General features: G+C 46.8%; 2 protein-coding genes across 2 annotated transcripts; both read right to left on the bottom strand.

The window, feature by feature from the left end:
- Positions 1-399: 399 nt before the first annotated feature.
- Positions 400-7581, bottom strand: LOC120707536 (putative disease resistance protein At3g14460). The gene is made up of 4 exons (XM_039992453.1): positions 7204-7581; positions 5744-7021; positions 2762-2926; positions 400-1679 (listed from the first exon to the last, which is right to left on the bottom strand). The coding sequence occupies exons 1-4, from the start codon at positions 7534-7536 to the stop codon at positions 618-620; spliced, it is 2838 nt and encodes a 945-aa protein (XP_039848387.1). The 5' UTR covers positions 7537-7581; the 3' UTR covers positions 400-617.
- Positions 7582-18028: 10447 nt separating this feature from the next.
- On the bottom strand, positions 18029-20015 carry LOC120707535 (dihydroflavonol 4-reductase-like). The gene is made up of 4 exons (XM_039992452.1): positions 19774-20015; positions 19518-19687; positions 18883-19077; positions 18029-18773 (listed from the first exon to the last, which is right to left on the bottom strand). The coding sequence occupies exons 1-4, from the start codon at positions 19934-19936 to the stop codon at positions 18198-18200; spliced, it is 1104 nt and encodes a 367-aa protein (XP_039848386.1). The 5' UTR covers positions 19937-20015; the 3' UTR covers positions 18029-18197.
- Positions 20016-23019: the final 3004 nt, after the last annotated feature.

Genomic DNA, 23019 nt, shown 5'->3' with positions numbered 1-23019 from the left:
AAAAATTTAAGGTAATACAATTATAAATGGAACTCAATATCCATTAGTAGATTCATAGCTTTTGTACTACATCCCACTGCACTGTGGTGGCTTGGCAAGCATACCGACAGAGCGGCTGGCAGTGCGCGAGTCGGCAGAGTTGCATGTCGGAAGGCATGCATATGAGTATGGACAGCCCTGTTTGGTAACCATTCTAGAAATTTTAGAATGGATTTTGAGCAATGCTTAAGGGTATCAAACAAAGGCAGGTTACAGAACCAACTCTAGAACCCCTGCGTTAGGAACCCTGATGAATCTAATGAGACTTTTGATCGCATAATTAGATAACAGTAGCATTACTGTAGCCAATTATCGATTAATCACCATCATTAAATTCGTCGCGAAAAGTTACACCCATTCTGAAAAAATTTTGCAAATAACTTTTATTTAATATTTTATGCATACAAGTTTTTTTTTCCCAGTTTGCGTGTTCTAGAATTCTAGAACGTTACCAAACGAGGCCATGGTAACTGACGGAAAGCCACGCGCTTACCACCAAGGCACCCACGCAGGCATGTCGTCGTTGTCTTCTTCTTTCTCTTCTTTTTAGAGCAGAGTGAAGACTGGTCCATTGACTTTCACTTGAGGCTAGCATCTTTCGGCCCGCTTGCTCTTCCTTTGCGCCTGATGTCCTCCAGAAATCGCTCGGACGGCGCTTGTAGCCGCGAGCAGCCCGACAGGTCTAGGTACCGCAGCCTGTCTATCCGGTAAATAGGTGCCATATCCGTTAGCCCCGAGCAGCCCGACAGGTCCAGGTGCACCAACTTGTCCGGCCATCTGTCGGGAAACCGTGTTATCCCCGACAGCTCCGACAGGTCCAGGTGACGCAGCTCGCTGAACCGACCCAGCGAGCTGGGCAGGAGCTCTAGACCCGAGCAGCGCGACAGGTCGAGGTACCGCAGCACTCCGGCGAGCTTCTCGAACGAGCCGGGCAGCGCTTTGAGCCCCGAGCAGCCGGCCAGGTCCAGATGCCTCAGGCTCCGGAGCCAGCCGAAGGAGTCCTCGGGCAGGGACTCCAGGCCGGAGCACGCCGACAGGTCCAGGAGCTCCAGCCTCCAGAGCCTCCCGAACGAAGCGGGCAGCGCCTTGAGCCCCGAGCAGCCGGAGAGGTACAGGTGGAGCAGGTTGCTGAGCCTCTGGAATGCGTCGGTTAGGTCTGCGAGTTGGCAAGACCCCTGCAGGTTGAGGTATCTTAGTTTGTGGAGCCCCGTGATGATAGGCTTGGGGAACACTTGGTCCTGTATCCCTGGAGCTTTCAGGTACCTCAGCTGCTTCAGGTGACGAATGGAGTATGGCAGCTTCTTGGTCTTCGCGGAGCATCCGCTTAGGTCCAGCAGGCGAAGGCAGGCGTACTTGGCAGATGCGAACTCGCCGTCGCTGAGCTCCGTTTGTCCGCAGTCCTCAAACCGGAGCGCTAGTATCCCAGCGGGTAGTGTGCTTGATATATCTAGTGACTTGGCATCCAGATTTCTGACCAATGCCAAGTAGGCGCTGCAGCTGCTCTTATTTACAGAAGACGATGGTGGCGCCGTGGCGCCATTTCGTCTACCACCATCCACAACAATCAGCCGGTCGCCTAAGAGATAGCTTGCGAAATCGTGCATGAGGTCTTCCATTCTCAACAACGTTGCTGCCAGAGTCTGCAACAGAGTTTAGGCATAGGCTGCGTTATGTATAGATTAGAGCACCAAAATATAATCATCATCAATCAGTGAAACATCCACAAATGGGGGATGAATTGATTTTGGTTTATATATTCCCTCTATTCCAAATTATAAGTTGTTCTGCCTTTTCTTTAGGTACATTTTCTTTTTACTACCTTAAAAACTATATATGTAGCAAACAACGACTTACAATTTGGAACAGATAAAGTATTATTTAGGTTGCATATACATGTGTATTAACTGGGTGGTGCCAGGAAAAAATATAAACATGGGTCCAATAAAACTATTAGCAAGGAGTTGCATTAATTGGATGATCAAATAAAGTTTCATATATTTTTCTTTTATATGTTGCATATACGACAACACACAATGGTATACATGGAGGGATTATGGTATAGCCACATCCAACTTTGTATATATCAGAAAAAATATCATCCATCGATTTGGTACATTAATCATCATCATCAACAATAGTCATTTGATATGTTCCTTTATTTTTAATTTACCCACCATCATAATAAGTAACATGAAACAACATCCTTAATATGCATATAAATTACTCACCTATACTATTACCAAAGATGATTTAAAGTAACTCCATAAATCTACATCTAAATTACTAATCCGTGTCATCATGAAAGATAACTAAAACAAAACCCTTATTTGCATTTTCACCTTTTTCCTTTCTTATTGAGCACACATAATCAGACTTACATGCCATAGGATGACTTCTTTTATGTAAGAGGAGTGTGGGAATAGGTTATTCCTTCTGTGTGGATAATTTACATGCAGATTAAAGGGCAACCTTATTTCTCTAAATTCAAAAGAGTGGTTGAAAAATAGTCAATGGATCGAATAATGGAGATAATTAGAGATAAGTTTTGATTTCAGGGATCCTTGACAGCTGTCTAGCATAAAAATAAATGATAAACTTTTATCATCAAATATGTTAGAAGGATAATCCACAGGCAAATAGTGAAGAGTTTATTTCTTTTCTTGCGAAAGCTACTTGTAGGGAAAAAACAACAGCATCTTGAAGAGTTTATTTCTTTGCTGACCAATGCCATGTAGGCCCGGCTGCTGCTGATGCTCTTATTTGCAGAAGGTGACTGTGGTGTGGCACCATTTTGTATACGATCCACAACAACCCATACGTTGCCAAAGTGATAGCTTGCGAAATCGTGCATGAGACTTTCCCATGTCAACAATGTTGCAGCCACAGTCTGCATCAGAATTTAGAGCAGCATTATATATAGATTAGGGCACCAAAAAATAATCACATCAATCAATGAAACATCAAAAAATAGGGGACGAATTTTAGTTTATACTCCTTCTGTTTCAAATTGTAATTCGTCCTAGCTTTTCTAGTTATCCATTATTATATTGAGAACGTCTTATAATATACATGTATTGATTGGGTGGTGCCAGGAAAAATATAAACATGGGTTCAATAAAATTATCAGCAGGGAGTTCCTTTAGATGGTCAAATAAAGTTTCTTATATTTTTCTTTTATGTTGCATATATAACAAAACACAGTATACATGGAGGGATTATGGTATAGCCACATCCAACTTTGTCTATATCAGAAAAACATCCACCATCCAAATTTGTACACTAATCATCGTCATCAACAATAGTCAGTAGATATATTCCATTTTTTAAAATTTACCCACCATGATAAATAATTACCATCAAATAACCTCCTTCATATGCATCTAAATTACTCACATATGCTATTATAAAAGACGATCTAAGGAATTCCATAAATCTACATCTAAATTACTCATCTGTGTCATTATGAAAGATAGCTAAAATACCCCCCCCCCCCTATTTGCATATGCCTTTTTATTTCTTATTGATCACACATAATTCGACTTACATGCTATACGATGACTACTTTTATGTAAGAGGAATGTGGGAATAGGTTATTCCTTCTGTTTGGGTAACCTACATGCAAATTAAGGGCAACCTTATTTTCTCTAAATTATAAAGAATGGTTGATACATAGTCAATGGAATAATGGTGATAATTAGAGATAAGTTCTGATTTTGGGGATCCTTGATAGATGTCTAGAATAAAAATAATGATAAAATTTTATCATCAAATGTTAGAAGGATAGTCCACGGGCAAAAAGTGAAGAGTTTATTTCATTGCTTGTGAAAGCTACTTGTAGGGAAAGAACAACACCATCCAGAAAGAAATTGTTTCTTTGCTTGTGAAAGCTATTTCTAGGGAAAGAACACCACCATCCAGAAGAGTTTATTTCTTTGCTTGTGAAAGCTACTTGTAGGGAAAGAACAACACCATAAATGTAAGTCTATCTCTGGTTTTCTGTACCCTTAGTGTTTTTGTGGTTGGTACTGTTCTATGTGGGAATAGGGAAAGATCTTTTTGCATTAACGGAATTAGGCTCAGAGCAACTCTAGCATTCCCTAATACCTAAACTCCAATAGACAGGTGTTGCAGTACCCGACTCCTAGTTTGTGATCAAAGAGTTCATGCAGTAGTACCACAGTACATATCCCCTAATATCCCACTTATGTCATTTAACATATGGGCTTCACATGTCAATGACCTCTCCCTTTTCTCCCCTATTTCTCTCTCTTTTGTCCTGCATCTATCTTCCAAACCCATGCCATCCACTCCACCAGGGCTGCCTCCCAGACATCGGCTGAAGCTCCCCATCCTGTCGACAACAACATAGCTGGGCAGGATGAGCTTGAAGCACACGCCCGATGGCTTGGATGGTGCTCCTTCTCCATCCTTTAGCTTGTGGTGGCCCCTTATTCTCGTGGTGGAGCCCATGACGGCCATGAAGTTTGATTGCAGGGTGATATTGATCATGTGACCCGGCCATGAAGTTTGATTGCAGGGTGATATTGATCATGTGCCCCCGGTTAGGGCGCTTGTAAAGACTAAGGGTCTGCTTGGATGTGCTATAAAGTTGAGTGCTAAACTTTAGCATCTTTTATAACACTTATAATTTTGCTAAAGTTTTTAAGTCTTGGTTAAATTTAGCCCACCCTATTAGCAATCCCATCTGGATAGGGTAGTGCTAAAAGTTAGCACTTGGATCCAAACACCCCCTAAGTTGGCCTGGTCCCAGGACACCCCGAGTATAAGACAGGGTACTCCCACCTCACGAGGGATGTGTGTTGAAATTTAGATGTAACCAAAACCTAAGACCTACTACCGATCAAGGTTTCTCAGGTGTGACTCTGAAGACTAGAGACCAACCATAGTCCCTCTCCTAGTGACCGCATCATCCACCTCTACCGACAACGCCATGCCTGCTTCTTCACCAAGCAGGCACGGGACGTCAGCGACCCTATGGGCATCTCCGATCTAAGGTCAGTGATTAATTAAGCATTAATTAAGTGCAAAGTATGATTAGGTGTTCATCTGGTTAGGCTAATTAAGATCCTGTTAACTTTAAGTTCTTAGCACTCACCTATTGCAAATTGGGTGTGTGCCCAATGGTGGCACACGGTACGGAGAAGCCTGAGCTTGGGAAGCGGGTGCTTGCGGCTCAGAATGAGGGAAGATGAAGGCGATGCCGATGGCCATTGGAGTATGAGGTGAGGCAACGGCCCCCTACTACTACTACTACCTACTCTATATTTGGATTCGGGGGCTTTGCACTCCCCACCTCAAATCGAGGAGTCAACCAATATCAACTTTGGTCAATTATATACAGAAGATACTAATATTCATTATATTAAATATGTATTATTAAATTAATCACATCATATATTTTTTATAATAAACTTATTTGGATATAAAAATGTTGAAACTATTTGATCTAAAATCTAAACAAACTTTTGACTCCTCGAAACATGAGATGATCATCACTTATTTTGGGATGGAGAGAGTATGGGTATTAAGTTAAGTTATAGAAGAATTTCTAATATTTGCATATGCCTTACAAGATGCTAATTAATATCCCTAGAGTGTAATATAAGAGCACGGTTTAATTAATGTATATGGACTAAACAATGAATGAAATGGAGGGAACATGCATGCAGCCGTAGTATCTCACCAGAGATGGTTTGTCACGGAGAAGAAGCGAACGGTCCAAAAGCTCCGAGACACATGACGTGCCACGCTGACGTGTAGTGATACCGAGAGAACACCAGTGGTTAAGCAGGTCACGCGCGACCAAGCTGTGGCCCTTGCCCTTTGGTAAGACGAAGGCACAAAAAGCAAAGGACAGCCACGATTCAGCTCCCAGACGGCTGCTGCAGGATTGCCTCAAGCGGGTGAACACGACGAGACTGTGAAGGGGTAGCTGTGAAGCAGCCGGAGGAAACCCTCCTCCTCCTCCTCTTCCAATAATGTTCCAGATATCCGGGTTCTCTCCTTCCCCTGGCCATTCCGCAGGTTTCAGTTTCACGGACGACGACTGCAGGTAGTAGCGCCCAAGAGCTTTTGCTGCTAATGGTAGACCCGAACACTTGCTCGCAATCTCAGGCCCCATCATCTCTGATGATACTGCTGCTTCTCCTTGATCACCAGCAGTAGTTCTTGTTTGTTGTAGACCACATGCTGTTCCCTTGATTATCTCCCAGCACATGCCATCAGTCATCGGGTGCAACCGGTATGGCTTGAGTGTTTTCGACATGTACTCTGCAATGGCTTCGCTCGGTGTAACCACTATCGCAATGACCCTACTGTCAACATCATACAGGAACCTGCGCAGATGTTCCAGCACGTCGTCGTCCTGCTCCTGCTCTTTGCTGCACCCCATCAAGTCGTCCAATACAAGGAGCAGCCTCTTGTTGCGCATGTCAAGCTCGTCTCTTACTAGATTAGTCACATACTTAGTACTACAGAGACCACCAGAGCGTACAGGTATCGCCGTTTCTCTGAAAATTTCCTGGACAATAAACTCCCACCCCTTGGGCATACTGATCATGACCTTGAGGTAATCTCTGAATCTCTCATCACCGAAGACCGATCTAACCAGCGCTGTCTTGCCGACGCATGGGGGGCCAAATATGGGCAATATGGTCGCCGGAGAATAATCATCGTCTGTGTTAACTATTTGATCAGCGGTAGTGATGTCGATTATCCTCTGCTTGTCGTCACCCCTCACCAGCACGTCAGCTGTAACAATGGTGGTGATCTCTTCTTGACCACCAACGCATGGCGATGGCGGCGTCCCCGTGCAGGTGGCAAGAGGTAGCCCGGTGGTATATCCGAACCTCTCATATTGGTTCTTTAGCTCCTCCAGCTTCTCGGCAACAACGTCAATGGTGGTAGGAACAGTTCTGGTAGTTTTGGTAGCTCTGGGGAGGCAGGGGAGCCACCTTGCACGCTGCACCGGTGTTACGGTATTAGGAAGCATTCTAAATATAATATTGGTACATTCTTTTATAGAACTATAAGTCAAATCAAACCTAAAAAGTTTGAGCTAGGACAAAACAAAACAAAAAACAGAAAACCAAAATTTAGAATAGATAGCTAGATAGATAGATAGATAGGTAGATAATAAAGTACCTGCTTATTGTCAACCCTGCACTCCTCTAGCAATAATTCCTTCCGGGCCACGGCCCTCATCTCACAGGCGACCTCCCTGAGCCTCACCAACCAGTCTTTGATCTGGGTCTCTTCCTCCACCACCACCACTGTCCTCGTCTTCTCCTCCTCGCTGCTGGTGGTGGATGTCACCCACCGCATCTCCGCCTCATTCAGCACCTCCGAGATCGTACGCACCGCCCCTTTCATAGGCTCGGGCACGCCGGCGAAGTCGCCGCTGTACGCCCACGCCAACTCCTGGCGCGCCGCATCGAAGACGGCCAAGGCATCCGCCACATCGCTGATTTGGGCCATGGCTCTCCTCTCTCTCTCTCAGGAGTCAGGGATCTCTCCACTCCTGCCGTGGGCTAGGCTAGTAGGCTACCTATAGCCAGCGGCCGAGCCACCCTATCGGCGATCTGGTCAGCCGCCCCAGCTACTGGCTGGTGAGGTTTCCAGCATCCTCTTCTTTTTCCCATCAGACGGTACTGGGCTTTGTTTAGTTGCAAAAACTTTTAAAATTTTAGTACGGTAGTATTTTTGTTTGTATTTAATAATTATTATTTGATCATAAGTTAAATAGATTTAAAAAATTCGTCTCGCAAATTACAAATAAGCTGCATAATTAGTTTAGTTATATTTAATATTTCATACATGTGTTCAAAGATTCAATGTGATGGAAAATTTTGTAAAGTTTTGAAATTTTGAATGCAACTAAACTAAACTTGGATCTGGTTGATTCATTTTCTCGAGTACGCGCCAGCGGACCCATGTGCCTAGGGCGTCGTCGGTGCCCCTTCTCAGGTCAAAAATAAATGTGCTTCCCCTTTGGTTTCTTTAGGCATATGTAAAACGGCAATTATTACGCCGTCTATTTACGGTTAATTGGGATTATCGAGGACAAATCGGGAAGCGACGGCCTCGGTCGTCCTCTCGCGAGGCGACGACCTCGGACCATTGCCCGAGCGAAAACAACGGCTCGGCGCTCCAGCTGTAGCAGCAGCTGCGAGTCGACGGCGGCGGCGTCGGATCCCTTGCGAACGCTGCTGGCTGCTGCTCGCACGCCGAGCCGGCCGGAGAGCTTCGTGAATCACCGCGCCAAGCTTGCTGCTCGCCACCAGAGGTGGAGGGCCCCCTACGGCACAGCTGCCCCAGATAGCCGGCGCGCCGAGGAACACCCCCCCCCCCTCTCCCCTCCCCTAGTCCCCAGCTGCTCGGTTGCTCCCATGGCGTCGGCGTTGTCCAGAGCTGTTTCCGTGCAGATTGGAGAAGATGAACAGGTGGTAGGCTCTTCATGGTTTGGCCCCTTGCTTGCCTGCGATTTTTTTATCTTTATATTTTTCAGTTTCGTTTTTTATAAAAATATATTTTCGATTTCGAAATTAACAGAAATATACCCGGCCGCCCCGCTGCCGGCGGCCGGGATCTGGTCGCCCCGCTGTGGGGCAGCAGGGTTTTTCTATAAAAATTTTTGTGAAAAATTTACACTAGGCCCCTGGAGGCCCGGCACAGCCGGCCGGCCCAAAATAAATTTACAGTTATGTTTGTGTGGATATGATCAGCTACATGCATGCATATTGGTATATATCACAGGGCAGCGAGCTTAGCTAAGCTAGATGGCGACGTATGTATCTGTTTTGCTGTAGTACGTCTTTAATTTCTTCTCTAAAGAAAAGCTAAAGCAGCAGCAGGCAGGCACTTGATAGCTAGCTAGCTAGGATTCCTTGCTTGCTCCTTTCAAAAACAAGAAATTAAAGAAAGAAAGGATTTCTTGCTTGCTTGCATGTTAACGTTGCCTCGATCCCCTCCATATAGATCTGCGTGTGTGTCGGTGCTTTGCTTTTGCTTTCCTAGCTTCCCCCGCCTTTGCCTTTTCTCCTTCTCCATACGATCGAGCACGCTACCTTCTCAGTGGGCGAGTGTTCTTCCCTGGCCTGCTCCCGCGGCCGATCGAACCTCCGCGTGGCACCGTGACTAAGAGGAACCCTGTCAGCAGCCAAGAGGTTCCATTCCATCAGAGCAAGTTTAATAAGGTTTGGCTTTAAACCAAGCCAGGTAAGCTAGAGATGGATTTATAGACCAATACATACAATAACTTATCTCTTCATAATTTACAACTGTTGTTTTTTATTCACCGAGCTGCGGCTGCTGCTGCCTTGGGAAGACCAGAAGATGGAAAGAGGGAAGAGGATTGGGTGAGCAGAAGTGGTGGGACCCAGCAAGTCTTTGGAGCGCGTGTACAGCTGATCGACGGATGTGGCGACAAGCTCAGACTTCTCTCTCATCCACCTTGCCAAGGATGATGATGTGTTGGTCGATACGACCGTTACTGTACTTGCTCTCAGGACAGATGCGAACGTGACTGTAAATTTGAAGCTTGTGGTTGCCAGGGAGAGTGAACTGCATGCGACAGAATTGAATATAAAGGCGCCAACATGACTGCAAATTTATGTTGGCCGGCCGCCCCGCTGACGGGCGACCGGTCCTTCAGTACAAATTTTTCATGAAATTTTTTATAGAAAAATCTCTGCCGCCCCTCAGTGGGGCGACCAGGTCCCGACCGCCCGGGGTATATTTCTGTCAATTTCGAAATCGAAAATATATTTTTGTAAAAAAACAAAAACAAAAAATAAAAAAATAAAAAAAAATCGCTGCTTGCCTTGGCTGCTTTCCCGTTGGCCCATCAAGCCCAAAACACGAACAACCCACTGCCCACCCAAATCCCCAGTGGCCAAAGCCAAAGCCCAATGGCATGATACGGGCATAGTATTACATAGTAATAATTTATATTATTATATGTAAAAACTTTGCTATCTCGTGTATAGTCCTTTTTATACTATGAGTTTATATATGCCGGATGTTTGCCGAAAAAATACGCAAAGATCTATTTCACATGTTTGATCACCATGTTTTATGTACCTAGACATATATTAAATAGCTTAAAGACAGCCACACAGACACACCATTGTATATGTTGTCTGTTCTGTCGTCTACATGCGATATTCTAGATACATATAGACGGCAGCCGTCTAACCATTGTACATACCCTTATTGGTTTGGTACATTTTCAGGCCCCGTGTAGGACCATAATGTTGTTACACTTTTCCATCCGGATAGCTCTTTATCCTAGGGATTGTTAGACTGTCCGCACTGGGCGCGCTAGCCCCGCGCACTATCCGTTTAGCGTTGCTTTTAGCACGAAAATGCACTGTAGCAGGCCGTGCTCAGGCTTTAACTTACCGGTCAAACCGGTCCGGCCCGGTTCCGGTTTGGGCCGGTGCCCAACCGGCCAAAATTCAAAATTCAAATTTGAATTCAAAAAATGAAAAATTCTTAAAAATACTTTAAGGTGCGATGAATCTAATGGTGTCAAATTTTCCCAAAAATTCGTTCATTTAGTATAGTTTGCGGGGATTTAAAATTAAATCAAAAAAGAAAAAGAAAAAAATAGGCCGGCCCATTAAGGCCCACCGATCAAACCGGACGGTAAACCTGTTGTACGGGAGCTTTTGAATTTCAAACCGGTCAAACCGGCCGGTAAACCGGTCGGAACCAGTTGCACGAGAGTTTTTGAATTTATTTAAATTTAGATTTGAATTCAACCGGTTTCTATCGGTCACCGGTCAAACCGGTTCGATAAACCGCTATCGGAGGGCGGGGGTTTGACCGGACGGTCGGATAATGAAACCCTGTCCGCGCTACCCCGCGCGCTAACGTTGCGGACGGGACTCACCGCGCGCAAAAGCTAGCGCGGTAGCGACCGTCCGCAACACGGCGACGTGGCGTGGGCCCGCCACCGGCCGTTGCCCCCGGTCATCCTCCCGCGCCTGCCGCCCCAATGCCCCCCCCCCCCCCCCCCGCGAAGGCCTCCGCCGCTGGCGCCATGGGGCCGACGCCCCCGAGCTCGATTTGGGCCTCGAATCGGCTGATTCGAGGCGCCGTAAAGCTTCAAGATGAGTGGCTCCGCCGGCGGGGAGGAGGGGGCTCGCCGGCGGCCCCGCCGTGCCGCGCGAGCATGGGAGGGGGGAGGAGGCCGGTCGTGCTGCGCGCCGCCATCCCCGCGCGAGCAGGGGAGGAGGAGAGAGCAGGGGAGGCGGCGCGGCCTCCGTCCGGCGGCGCGTCGCGGACTCCGCCGGAGCAGGGGAGCCCTTGGCTGCTCGCGCATCACGCCCTTGCCTCCTCCGTTCGGCCATGCGTCTCGCCCTAGCGTGGTTGCCGGAGCAGGGGAGCCCGCTGCCTGCCCTTTGCTGCCGCCGCATGCAAATAGTTCCAACCACCGCCACGGATGGGCGAGCACGAAGCAACAAGCAAGCACCATTCCTTCCTGCCAACCAGACCGCTCCAATTAAACAATCTTGGAAGCGTGGAACATCTTCGCAGGCCTGCTAGCTTGTTGGTCGAGCATGCAGAAGTGCAGACGTGCTCCGGAGTTCGCCCATGTCCTGCTGAGGCGCGGCGAGGGAGCAGGGAGAGAGAGAGGCCGCAGAAGAGAGATAGGGGAGGGAGGGGGGGTTTTAAAAAAAGGAAAAAGAATTCTGACACGTGGGCTCATTTGAGGGTAGTTGGTATAGAGTGAAGATATAGAGAGTAAGGGCCTGTTTGGCAGGGCTCCGGCTCTTCCAAAAACAGCTCCGGCTCTGGCTCCTCAGATGGAGCGGCTTCTCTGGTGGAGTTGGAGCTGTTTTAGAAAATGTTTGGCAAAACAACTTCACTTGTTAGATTGATGTGTAAGCCGCGTGAAGCCACGATTTCATGGCTTCACCTTGCCTGTGTAAGCCGCCGATGGCTTCAGAACCGGCTTCACGTGTGAAGCCGGTTATAAAACAAACGTTTGGGAGGGCTTCACCTGGAGCCGCTCGTGAAGCCGCTGGTGAAGCCCTCCCAAACGGGGCCTAAATGAGTGCAGCGAAACTAGATTTGGAGAAGAGAATCTTGATGACCAGACAAAAATATTTTGTTTAGAGAGTAGATTTGGAGTATGACGAGTGCGGATAGCCTTAAGACCTTAAAATTTAACTAGATTGGATTAGGAAGAAACTGCCAGGATCATGGATATTTAACTTTTTACCATCATAACGAATGCCGCCTTTTGAGATAGCTTTAGAAATATTGACATATCGCTATAGATTTAGCATCGGAGAGAGAAAATCGAAACACATTTATTACAATTGCTGGCGTGGCACGCGCCAGGTTCTCACTCCACGCTGGATCCAAGTCAGCACGAGCATGGCAAATGACCGTCGATGCCCTAGGCTTCTTTCTCATCCACCCCTTTTTGCTCGCCGCACCGCACGACGCCCCCAGCCGCTCCGGGATTGCCCTCCTCCTCCCGCACCTCCCGCGCGTAGCCGTAGCCGGTGGCGTACCCGTAATGCGGGAATAGGAGCGCGTGCGGGTGGTGGTTGTGGCCGACGGGGTGGCGAGGAGGACGCGGAGCCGGGCTCAGAGTCGTAGGACGGCGCGAAGTTGATGTGCGACGAGGAGTGCGGCGGCGGGCTGCGGCGGCGGTCCGGCATCCTTGCACGCGGCGGGGAGCGCAAACGGCGGCGAGGGCGCGAGGAGGAGGTGGAGCGCGGCGGCCATGGCACCCGTTGGCACCGGACAACGCGGCATTGTGGGCGGCGGCGGCAGCCGGGGGCGGGCGTTGTGTGGTACGGTGAGCAGAAAGGGGTGGACAGAAAGAAGCTAGGGGCATCGGTGGTCATTTGCCATGTTCGTGCTGACTCGGATCCAGCTCACTGTGGCGTGCCACGCTAGTGATTGTGGGTAATGCGTATCGATTTGCTCTCTCCAAAGCTAAATCTGTAGCGCTATTCATAAAGCTTCAATCTCATGAGGCGCTATGCGTTGTGATGGTAAAAAAGTTAAATATGTCCTGGAATCATGATCGGTTACCCTCCCTTCATCCTCCTAGTAGGGCCGGCCATGGCGATGTGCGACCCTGCCCGACAAGGCAGACGTCGGAAGAGCATCGCACGATGGGGCTCCCTGTAGCGAGGTGATTTGTCCCTCTGATTTGTGGAAGCTAATCCAGGTGGGTAATGTCGGGGCGCCGACCATCCTCATTCCATGATCTTCATCGAAGGGCAATGGTGGGCCCCTGGGTGGGCTTGAGATATCGGCTTCAGCATCAAGTCTTCAACGCAGCCGGTCGACGGATGATCTGGTGGCCGGAGCTCCACAGGACCACAGGTCCACAGCAGTGGACTCCGACGAGATCTCGGTGAGTAACATTATGCTAGCGTTTTCTCCCTTGCAGTGGCACAAAATTGAATTGTTCTCGATGATGTACTATCGTTTCGTTAGTTATCCAATTCGCCCGCTGTTAATGTCATTTATCAGACGGAATTCTCAGGTCAACTCCGACCGGCCTTGAACAACATGGTTGGGCCGGCCTTGATTTAATACCAGGCCAACTTGTACCATTCCAAAATGTTCTCGTTTCTGATATCTTGCTGAAATTCGAGATGTTATATATAATTGCAAAACAATAATTGTATTGTCAGTTTTGCTTATTATACCGAAGAAAAACTTAAAAATGATTGCTTGAAATATACAGCTTCTCGTCAAATTAATGTTGTACTCCTATTAAAAATTTATGTATTCCACGAGTTCAGTTGATAACAGGACCTGTTCAGGGAGACGACGTTTGGTGGCTGCTTCCAAGTTGTTCATTTCTCTCTCTCTGGAAACAAAGGTGGATTGGGAAATGTTGTTTTCTTTCCCATCTTGTATCTTCCAAGTGAAACAGATGGATGAATTGTCGATGCATGACAGAAGAAAAAAAAAAAGAGTGGCTGCACACCTATGTTCTTTGTGAATTGACATTACCTGCAAAGTGAATATTGAGTTCTTATATCTACATGCATAACACATGTGGGTCTTTACTATGCAGGAATTGGAGATTCCTCTGAAGGCAATGTTGCTCAGGAGAGCATCTTTGTTGGAGATATAGAGTTCAAGCGCTATCTTGGATTAGTCAACCGAGCTAAGTATTCTGTTGAGAAGGTTATTGGCATGAGGGAGTCATCACTGAAAGTGTGGGTCAGAGTTGTCTTTACTGCTACGGAGTGAATTTGGGTGGCAAGATAACTGCAGCAATTTCTTCAAAAAAAAAAGACAACTGCAGCGAGAATAATTTACAGATATGTGAAGCATGGCATTTGTTTTTGAGGATCAATGGTGGTCACCTTTGGATGATTAGTGATTCACAATGTTGTGTGAATTTGATGTCTCTTGACTCGTGATGTGCACGCACAGAATTGGAGGTAGCGGTCGACGAATATGCGGTGAAGGTAAAGCGAAAGGTTCGTGCCGATGGACCATGGGCAGTGAAGGACGAACATAAGTAGGTTTAGACTGAGGGATCCGAGAAGTTCAGGCGAAGCCACGAGCGATCCACATAGTGCACTCAAGAGCAAGAGTACATGAACGGATGAAGACGGTGTCGGTCGAGTCAAGCGGGACGGAGACATCAGAGGCTCGGCGGAGACTAGACACGTGTCGACATCGAGGAGGTTGCGTGCATAGTCACAGGATTCGTGGTCGATGCCTCGTCCCTCGACCCGGGAACACCGTTCCGATTCGTGGGTCGGGGTCGAAGAGGGTCAGCGTCCCATTCAAGGTTGGATCGTGTCTCGATTTAAAAGAGGTCGCAGCCCCATTGCTAGCAGATTTAATTGGGATAAGGAGGTTAAGGACAGTGGATTGGTGTGATTTTTTGTTAGACAATGAGCTGAGTACATGTAGCATGGTCTAAATGTACTCTTTTATACGTTTCTTATATGCTTGTGCATATTAGTTTCTTCATTAGTAGCATATATAGTTTTTGTCTTTATAAAGGCACATCGACCCGAATATATCGATCCCGATGAATCAGGGTCGCGTTCCACATAATAATTTATCGTTCAATAGAGGTATACTCCCCTTCGTACCACAATTTTATAAAGTGACGACCCTCGACCCGTTCCTCGACCCGGTCGACCCAGGAACTTTGTGACTATGGTTGCGTGGCGGCCAAGCGGAGATGGATGGTTTGAGTGGTTTGGGCCTCAAAACCACGCGCAGGCAAGTTTTCCGGTTTGTGCCTTATAACCAGGGGTGCGTTTGGAGCAGCCGGGTGCTGGAGACGGAGGGCACATGGCGCGATCACGAAGCTTGCGTCGAGACGAAGTAAAATTGTGAAGGCGGCATGTCCGTCCGATGCTTCTATAAAAAGTTGGACTGTTTTGCCTCAGTGTGGGCGTGTATCATAGTTATTAGCGTAGGGTTATTTTTGTCTTTCACCAGGAACCATATATGGATAGGCATGGTTGGTTTAGGATCCATCTCTTAGAACCCTAGTTCATTTTTTCTCTCTAATTTATCTTATTTTCGGATTAGAGTTCGTGTGGATATTTTCTTGGGAATGGAGGCCTTAACTTCTTTGTGTCCTCCGGGCTCGAAGATTCACAGTCCCAACTATGTAATTTTTGTGTGCTCCCTTGTCTATTCCTGTGCGTTTTTGTTTTTGCGCATTTTCGGGGTATTTTTTGTGTGATTTTTTATTTGCAAATTTTACTCCATCCTTTCACAAAATTCTTATGGATCTGTTAATCCTTGATGTTATGCATCTATAGCTCGAGTTTCATTTTGTAATTTGAGTGACTAATTTGTGTTTGAAATCTCGGTTTTGTTCGCCCCCTTTTCTTCGTGTCCTGATCTTGAAGCAGCAAAACGCGACGCATGGAAGAGCTGCTCGCGGCGCAAGGCGCAGGCGACACTGCGCCAGCAGCGACGCGTGCAGCGTCGCGCGGCATGAGGCCCGGGCGAGCGGGAGGGCAGCCACCGGCGGCGGCGACAGCCGAGCACTGGGGCGCTGTTGGGGGTCACCCATACAAATATTAAGAGTCACACGTGTGATTGACAGTTAAATCATCACACATAGCGGAATATTTTTTTTTCAGAACAATTTTTTTTGTTGGAACAATTAAAAATTATTTCGGAACAAAAAAATTTGTTTCGGAATAAATTTGACTGGATTATATATGTGGGCCAATTTATTGTGCCAGTTTAGGCCCAAAATATGAAATCTGGAGTAGGGAAGGCCCAAAACCGACTCCAGATTTTATGTTTTGGGCATAAACTAACCCAACAAACTGGTCTATATGTGTAATCCAGTCAAATTTGTTCTGGAATAAATTTTTTTTTGTTCCGGAACAATTTTCAGTTATTCTATAAAAAATATTTCGAAATAAAAAATTATTCCATTCTATGTGATGATTTGACACGTGTGACTCTTGATATTGGCGCGGAGCACTCTCTCGTGCTCGCTGGGAGCGTACGCGAGGGGCGCGTGGCAGGCCGGAGTGGCCAGCTGCGTCTGGCCTAACTCGGCAGCAGCCCAGCTCGCGGGCCAACAGCCTGCACGGGAGCCGGTCAGGGCAAACAGCGCCCACGTGCGTGGTGCTGCCCAGCAGCCCAACCAGAGGCTTGCGCCAGCTGCAGGAAGCCCATGCGGGGAATTGAAGGCGCGGTTTGCATTTCTTTTAAGCTCTAGCTAGATAATTAATTCATGCTCTTTAATTTGTGTTAATTAGCTTGTGTCGTTAGTTCTTGATAATCTTTGCTTGATTTTTTAGCTAGTCCTTTTAGATTTTATTCTTGCTAGTTTAAGTTAATCTATGCATACTTAGGGTGCTTTAGAGGTAGATTAGCTTCTTCTTCAGTGAAGTTTTTCTTCGCCGTGCTTTCCGCGTTGCTTCCGCTCTGTGTTAAGAATTCCTAATCGTTCCTAGGATGAACATGTCACCAATTGACTAGTGTCATCTTGGCAAGAGAGGTGTTTTGGGCAAATTGGAGTCAGCTTTTCCGAGAGATTTTTGATCGGCTCCCATTCACCCCCTCTGGTTGCCCGTTGCGGTCCTGTAGTTTTATCTATCTGAAATAGTTAGTAGTTTTTTGCATGGGACCCCATCTGACATAGAAACACGGGGGCAGCTTGTTGTGTGATTATACCAAGGGCACACGCGAGTTTGCCAGTTTACCTGAGCTTTGATGTCCACCCGCCACTTCCTCGTATTTCTGGGTTTAGGTTTCGTTTCATGTTTGCCCCTTCTCAAATGTTCCTCTGCTTCCTTTCGTGGATTCTCTCAAACGTCTGAATAGAAGTTTGGGATCTACTCATTCCAGGTGATTGCACATCCAGTCTGTAGAATAAATTTTGTTCAAATTTCACCATTTACTCGACCATAGGTACTTTTCAGTATCTGTTTGAGTTGTGAAATGTGCCTTGACTTTCGCCTAGAGATTTCAGAGCACCATTGATGCGAGTATGTGCTGCAAAAGTTGGTGGAAGCTGCAGCAAAGGTGCAGTCAGATATCAAGACGAAGAAGAAAGTGTCTAATGTTACTGGTTGATCAGTTTTGCTACAGGTAACAGTCAATGCCTACTCTCCACTTTCTTATTAACGTTTCAGAGTTTTTAATTAGTCTTTTTCTTACAGAGATTATATACACTGAATCTGTGAGTTTCAGTTCCATAGAACGACTAGTAGATACTTGTCTGAAGTTCATGTCATACACCTGTGCTTATATGAGACAGATGATTGGTTTGTGTTTTTAGAATGTTCTTCGTATTATTTTAAAAAAAAAGAGAATGTTCTTCGTAGATGAACCAGCTTCTGCCTTGTTATGTTTCTTCTTTCTGAAATCATCTTCTTTGTCGGATGTTTCGATCATGTCTGAATTTGACATCTTAGATTGTGTTTGTCAACTGAGGTAATGTTGGCTTTTACTCCTTGATTTTCTGAAGAGTACAGTAGGAGTCTGTTGGAGCAAGCTGTGGTAAAAGATGGAAATATTTGTTTGGGATAAAACAACACGTGATCCAGAAAATTATGAATTCAAATACCAACATGTTTCACAGGTAGAACGACATATGGCATCATTATTGTAGTTGTAGGACAGCAATTTTGAATCACACCAGCGGTGTGTTTCTAAGCGCCAATCGCCGGACCTTCCCTCCCAAGAGCGGCATCCGTCTCGCCGGGGCCGTCCCCTCCGGCCGTGGCGAGCGGGATCAGGCCCTTCTCCCGGCACGTCCGGATGGCGGCGTCGTACATGTCCTCCACCGTGTACTTGAACGCGAACCCGAGGTCGAGGAGCTTCTTGGACGAGAAGTGCACCGGCTGGAGGTCGCCGTCGTCGATCCCGCGGAACCTCTCCGGGATGCGGTACTCGGGGTACCTCTCCCTGAGCATGGCGGCGAGGCCGTGGATGGTGGTGGCGTGGGAGGAGCAGACGTAGCGGCCGGCGGCGGCCGGGTGCTCGAAGAGGAAAATCTCGGCGTCGCAGAGGTCGTCGAGGTGGACGAACTGCACCTGCTTCAGGATGGAGTAGTGGGGCTCGTTCCCCGTGATGAGCGCCAGCGCGGTGAGGAGGCTGGGCGGCATGCCCGCGCTGATGAACGGGCCGATCACCAGCGGCGGGATGACGCTGATGAGGTCCATCCCGTGCTCCGCCGCGTACGCTATGGCCGCCTTGTCCGCCAGGGTCTTGGACACGAAGTACATCTGCGAGGGGCAATCAGAGCAAGCGCAGGAAACACGCCGTCAGAGCGCGGTCGCGCCATGGCCGGTGGAGCTCACAGTTGAGCGGAGCAGAGCAGGGGAAGCAACGTACCCATCCGGTCATCTTGACGCGGCGGCAGAAGTCGACGTCGCTCCAGTTGTTCTCGTCGTAGACGGGCTTCTGCCGCTCCTCGACGTTGACCGCCCCGGCGGTGGAGGTGAAGACGACGCGCCGCACGGTGCCGGCCTCCTTGCAGGCTCGCATGATGCTCAGCACCCCTTCCACCGTCGGTTTGATCACCTCGTTCTGCAACGAGGAACCACATCACAGACAGGTGGAGAAAAAAAATAGGAGCTCCTTGGTTTTGGACTTCATTGTAAGCTGTAGCACATTTCGTACTGTAGCACATTTCCTTGGAGCTTTTTGGTTTTGGGCTTGTTTAGTTCGCGAAAATTTTCTAAAAGCTTGGAGCTCTTTGGTTTTAGGCTTGTTTAGTTCGCGAAAATTTTTCTAAAAGATTAATTTCGTATGAAACAGTCATACTGTATAATTAGTTATTTTTTCAACTGCAATTAATGCTCCATGCATGCATGTGTACAGGCACTGTAGGATTTTTTTTTTTTGACTAAACATGAGGTTAGGTCGGTTATTTTCTGGGCCAGGCCCGATCTCCAAATTTTCAATTCCGCTCTGACCGACGTTGTCTCGTGCAGAAATTGACTGGAGACGCTTTGCCTGTGTACTACCTCTGGGTCTTTGGACTCGAAGTCCATGGGCGTGGCGACGTGGAAGACGCCGGTGCATCCCTTGATCGCATCGTCGAAGCTGCCTTCCTCGGTCAGGTCGGCCTTCCAGATGGATAGCCGCTCCGCTGCTCCGGGAAGGTCCAGCAATGGCTTCGTCTTCCCAACGTTCGCTGCAGAGAGGAGGACGATAGATGAAGCCAGAAAAAATTTCAGCGCAATCAAGTCTAGTGGACGAGACGCATTCGCGAGCACTCACCGGGGTCGCGCACGGTGGCCCGGACGGCGTAGCCGGCCCGGAGGAGCTTCCTGACGAGCCAGGAGCCGACGAAGCCCGCCGCCCCCGTCACCACCACCGGCCCTTTCGCGGCCGCGCCTCCCTCCATCGCCTCTCCGCCTCCGCTCACGATCACCTCCGCCATCTCGACTCCTCCTCCCTTTCTCTCCGAGCTTGCGGGCCTGATCGAGAGCTGACACTTGGTGGCTCGTGCTGCTCCTTCACTGGCCTCCCTGACTATATATAGCACTACAAGCTAGCAGGAGATCGAGGGACATTCGTGGCACCAAGCAAGCGCGCCGTCTCATTGTCTGCAGCACCGAACTCTCCACCCCGTTGACTGTCAGGTAGTTGGTGGTCGGGCGGCACGTGCTACCTTTGGAGCGCATACCTTTGGTGCGGGAGCTACCACCCCGATGATCGGCCGTTGTTTTTTGTTCCAAGATTCACGCAGAGCTGTCCACGTGGATTTTAACGTTTAGCTGTTATGGATTGGTCGCGAGGTGAACATGTGCTAATAACGGATTAATTAGTTTTAATATATTTATCTTATAGTTACAGACGAGCTCTGTAATATATTTTATATAATTAGTTGAAAAGATTATATTTCAACAATTTTCCACCAAACAACTAAAAAAAGGCCGGTGGTAGGTTTGCTACTCTATTGTTCTTGCAGTTGTCCTATGGCCCACTGTACTGTTGTCCTGTTGACTGAAGGAAGCTTATCGTTGCCGCATGGGTCTGAGGTGCTGTTTGTTTCTGCAGATTTAAATTTAGTCCCTATCACATTAAAGAGAATTTTATTATTTAAGAGTATTAGATAAAATTTATTTATAAATGTTTTTGACAGATGAGTGCTAATTCACGACAGGAATCTAGTAAGCCTAATTAATTTATGAATTAAATGAATTAAATTATTTAAGAGTATTAGATAAAATTTATTTATAAATGTTTTTGACAAATGTTTATTTATAATGCTATAGTAACTATTCACTAATTATGAATTAAATTAATACACCTCGTTAGATTCGTCTTGCGGTTTAGCCCTAGGGTTCTGCAATTTGTTTTATAATAAAATTTTATTTAATATTTTTAAATACAAAGATTCTCTTTGATGTGACAAAAAATTTAGCTTCCAGAACCAAGCAACCCCTAAAGCTATAGGTGAGAGGGACATTCGTGGCACCAAGCGGGTAACTGTCTGCAGCACCGAACTCTCCACACTAGGTGGTCCGCCGGCACATGATACCATTGGAACGCATATATACGTGCTACTGTTATGTAGGAGTTTTGACATGCTGGTAGCGAACTAGCAGTAGTGCCGCTTTTGGGATGTAAATGGATCGATTACGGACGTGCTTGAGTTGTGGTACCTTTTGGGATGTATAAACGGATCGAATACGGACGAATATTACTGATATTGTATTTATTTTCATATTTTTGTTCAAATAGGAGTCGGATACGGATAGTATTAGTTTTTGTCGGGTAAAATTATAATAGATATCGACATAATAAAAATATAATTTTTTAGTATTTGAATACGGATCGGTTACCGATATTGAAAATCTGGAAACGGATGATGAATAAAAATTCTTCCAAATCGGATCGAGTTCGAATACAATCAAAAAATATCTATACTGTTTACATCCCTAGCTACCTTATACGGCTACCTTCTACTGAAGGGCCCATGCAGCAGTGACCCGCGAGAAGTCGGCAGAGCTAGCCTCGTCTGCGGATAAACCTGGGCCGCCTGCAGAAGCATCCAGCGGCGGTGACAGAGGAGAAGAAAAGAAAACTACGGTCCTTGTTCCTCCAGTGTCACAACCTCACAGCACGGCAGTCGATTGACCCGGGTTCGTTTCAACGGGCAGTGAAGTTGCAAAATGCGGCAGAATTGTGGTCAAAGATCGACCCCTGGTCATTTTCTCTGATGAGATTTTGATGGCGTGGGTAAATTGGACAGATATTATGGCTTCGTATCTACTGGTTGTTAACTTTGATGAGAGAGATATTATGGGATAGGGCACTTTTCTGACTTGATCACAGTCTGCTCATTTTTTTACTGCTTCTTTTTTGAAGATTTGTTACGTTTCCTTTCTCATCGATATGTGTGAGCATGGACTCTGCATCTAGAAATCACTGAGCACAAAAAGAAGCGCTAATAGAACATCAAGGAAGACAGTCTAGTACCTGAGTGACAAATCTGAGAACAGTTGAGTTCAACTCAATAACCGGCACCACGGCGAGCTGTGCGTGTCGTGGATTCGGACTTCGAACAGGAAAGAAGGGCTCTCACAGGCAATCTGTTCAGTTCATCAAGCAACAGGTTTACAGCGTTTAGAAACTATGCATTTGCATCTATATTGTAGTGAACAAACATAAGTACAATAATCAACCTCTTGCACATACGGGCTTAATGCCAACCTCACCCAGGGTAACAGTTTAGGTCTCATCACAACTAGACGTGTGGTTTGTACTTTTAGACCAAGGAAGGTGACTGGCTCCATGATTTGGTCATACTGCTCCTGCGTGGCCGGAGCAAACTTTTTTTTTAACACAGATCATGGGTAACCTCGGGTAAAACTCGGAGAACAGGCAAAGACACCTAAATTCATCGTTTAATTTGATTCTGCAACAAGCCCCCTATAACACTGCAAGCTAGCAGGAGAGGGGCATTCGTGGCACCAAGCGCGCCGTCCCATTGTCTGCAGCACCGAAACTCTCCACAATGTTTTAGGTTGGTGGTCGGGCGGCACGGTGTCACACCAGGTTTTAAGGACAAAAACCGAATGCATAACTATATGTATATCAGAATCAAGTTTCATAGAGACATTATAAGTGAATAATTAGTAACAGTATCACAAAAAAGAGAAAAGCAACAACTAAAAGACTATCAGAGTTATACAGCTTATCCTAAAAACGAAGACTCCAAACTTCATAAACCTTCTCCTTCTGAGCAGTAGTAAGCAAAAGTGAGTACACTTATAGTTGGTACTCAGCAAGGCCACAAGAAATAACCAGAATATGATTTAAATCCATCTTTAATTAAATTAATCATGTGAGGGTCCAAACCGTTCTTGACCGTGAGCACGGCTGATATATCAGTTTTACTCTCTACAGAGGTTGTACACTTTCACCACAATTCATGTAAAAGTTCCGAAGAACTTTGAACCCAACCACGCATGTGCTAGCTAGGCACAATATCACACTTCCGAGGTGTGATTGCAT

This window comes from Panicum virgatum, chromosome 5K (genome assembly GCF_016808335.1).
Source record: "Panicum virgatum strain AP13 chromosome 5K, P.virgatum_v5, whole genome shotgun sequence".
Lineage (NCBI taxonomy): Eukaryota > Viridiplantae > Streptophyta > Magnoliopsida > Poales > Poaceae > Panicum > Panicum virgatum.
Note: the sequence above shows the minus strand (reverse complement) of the source record. Positions and strands in the feature narration are given on the sequence as shown.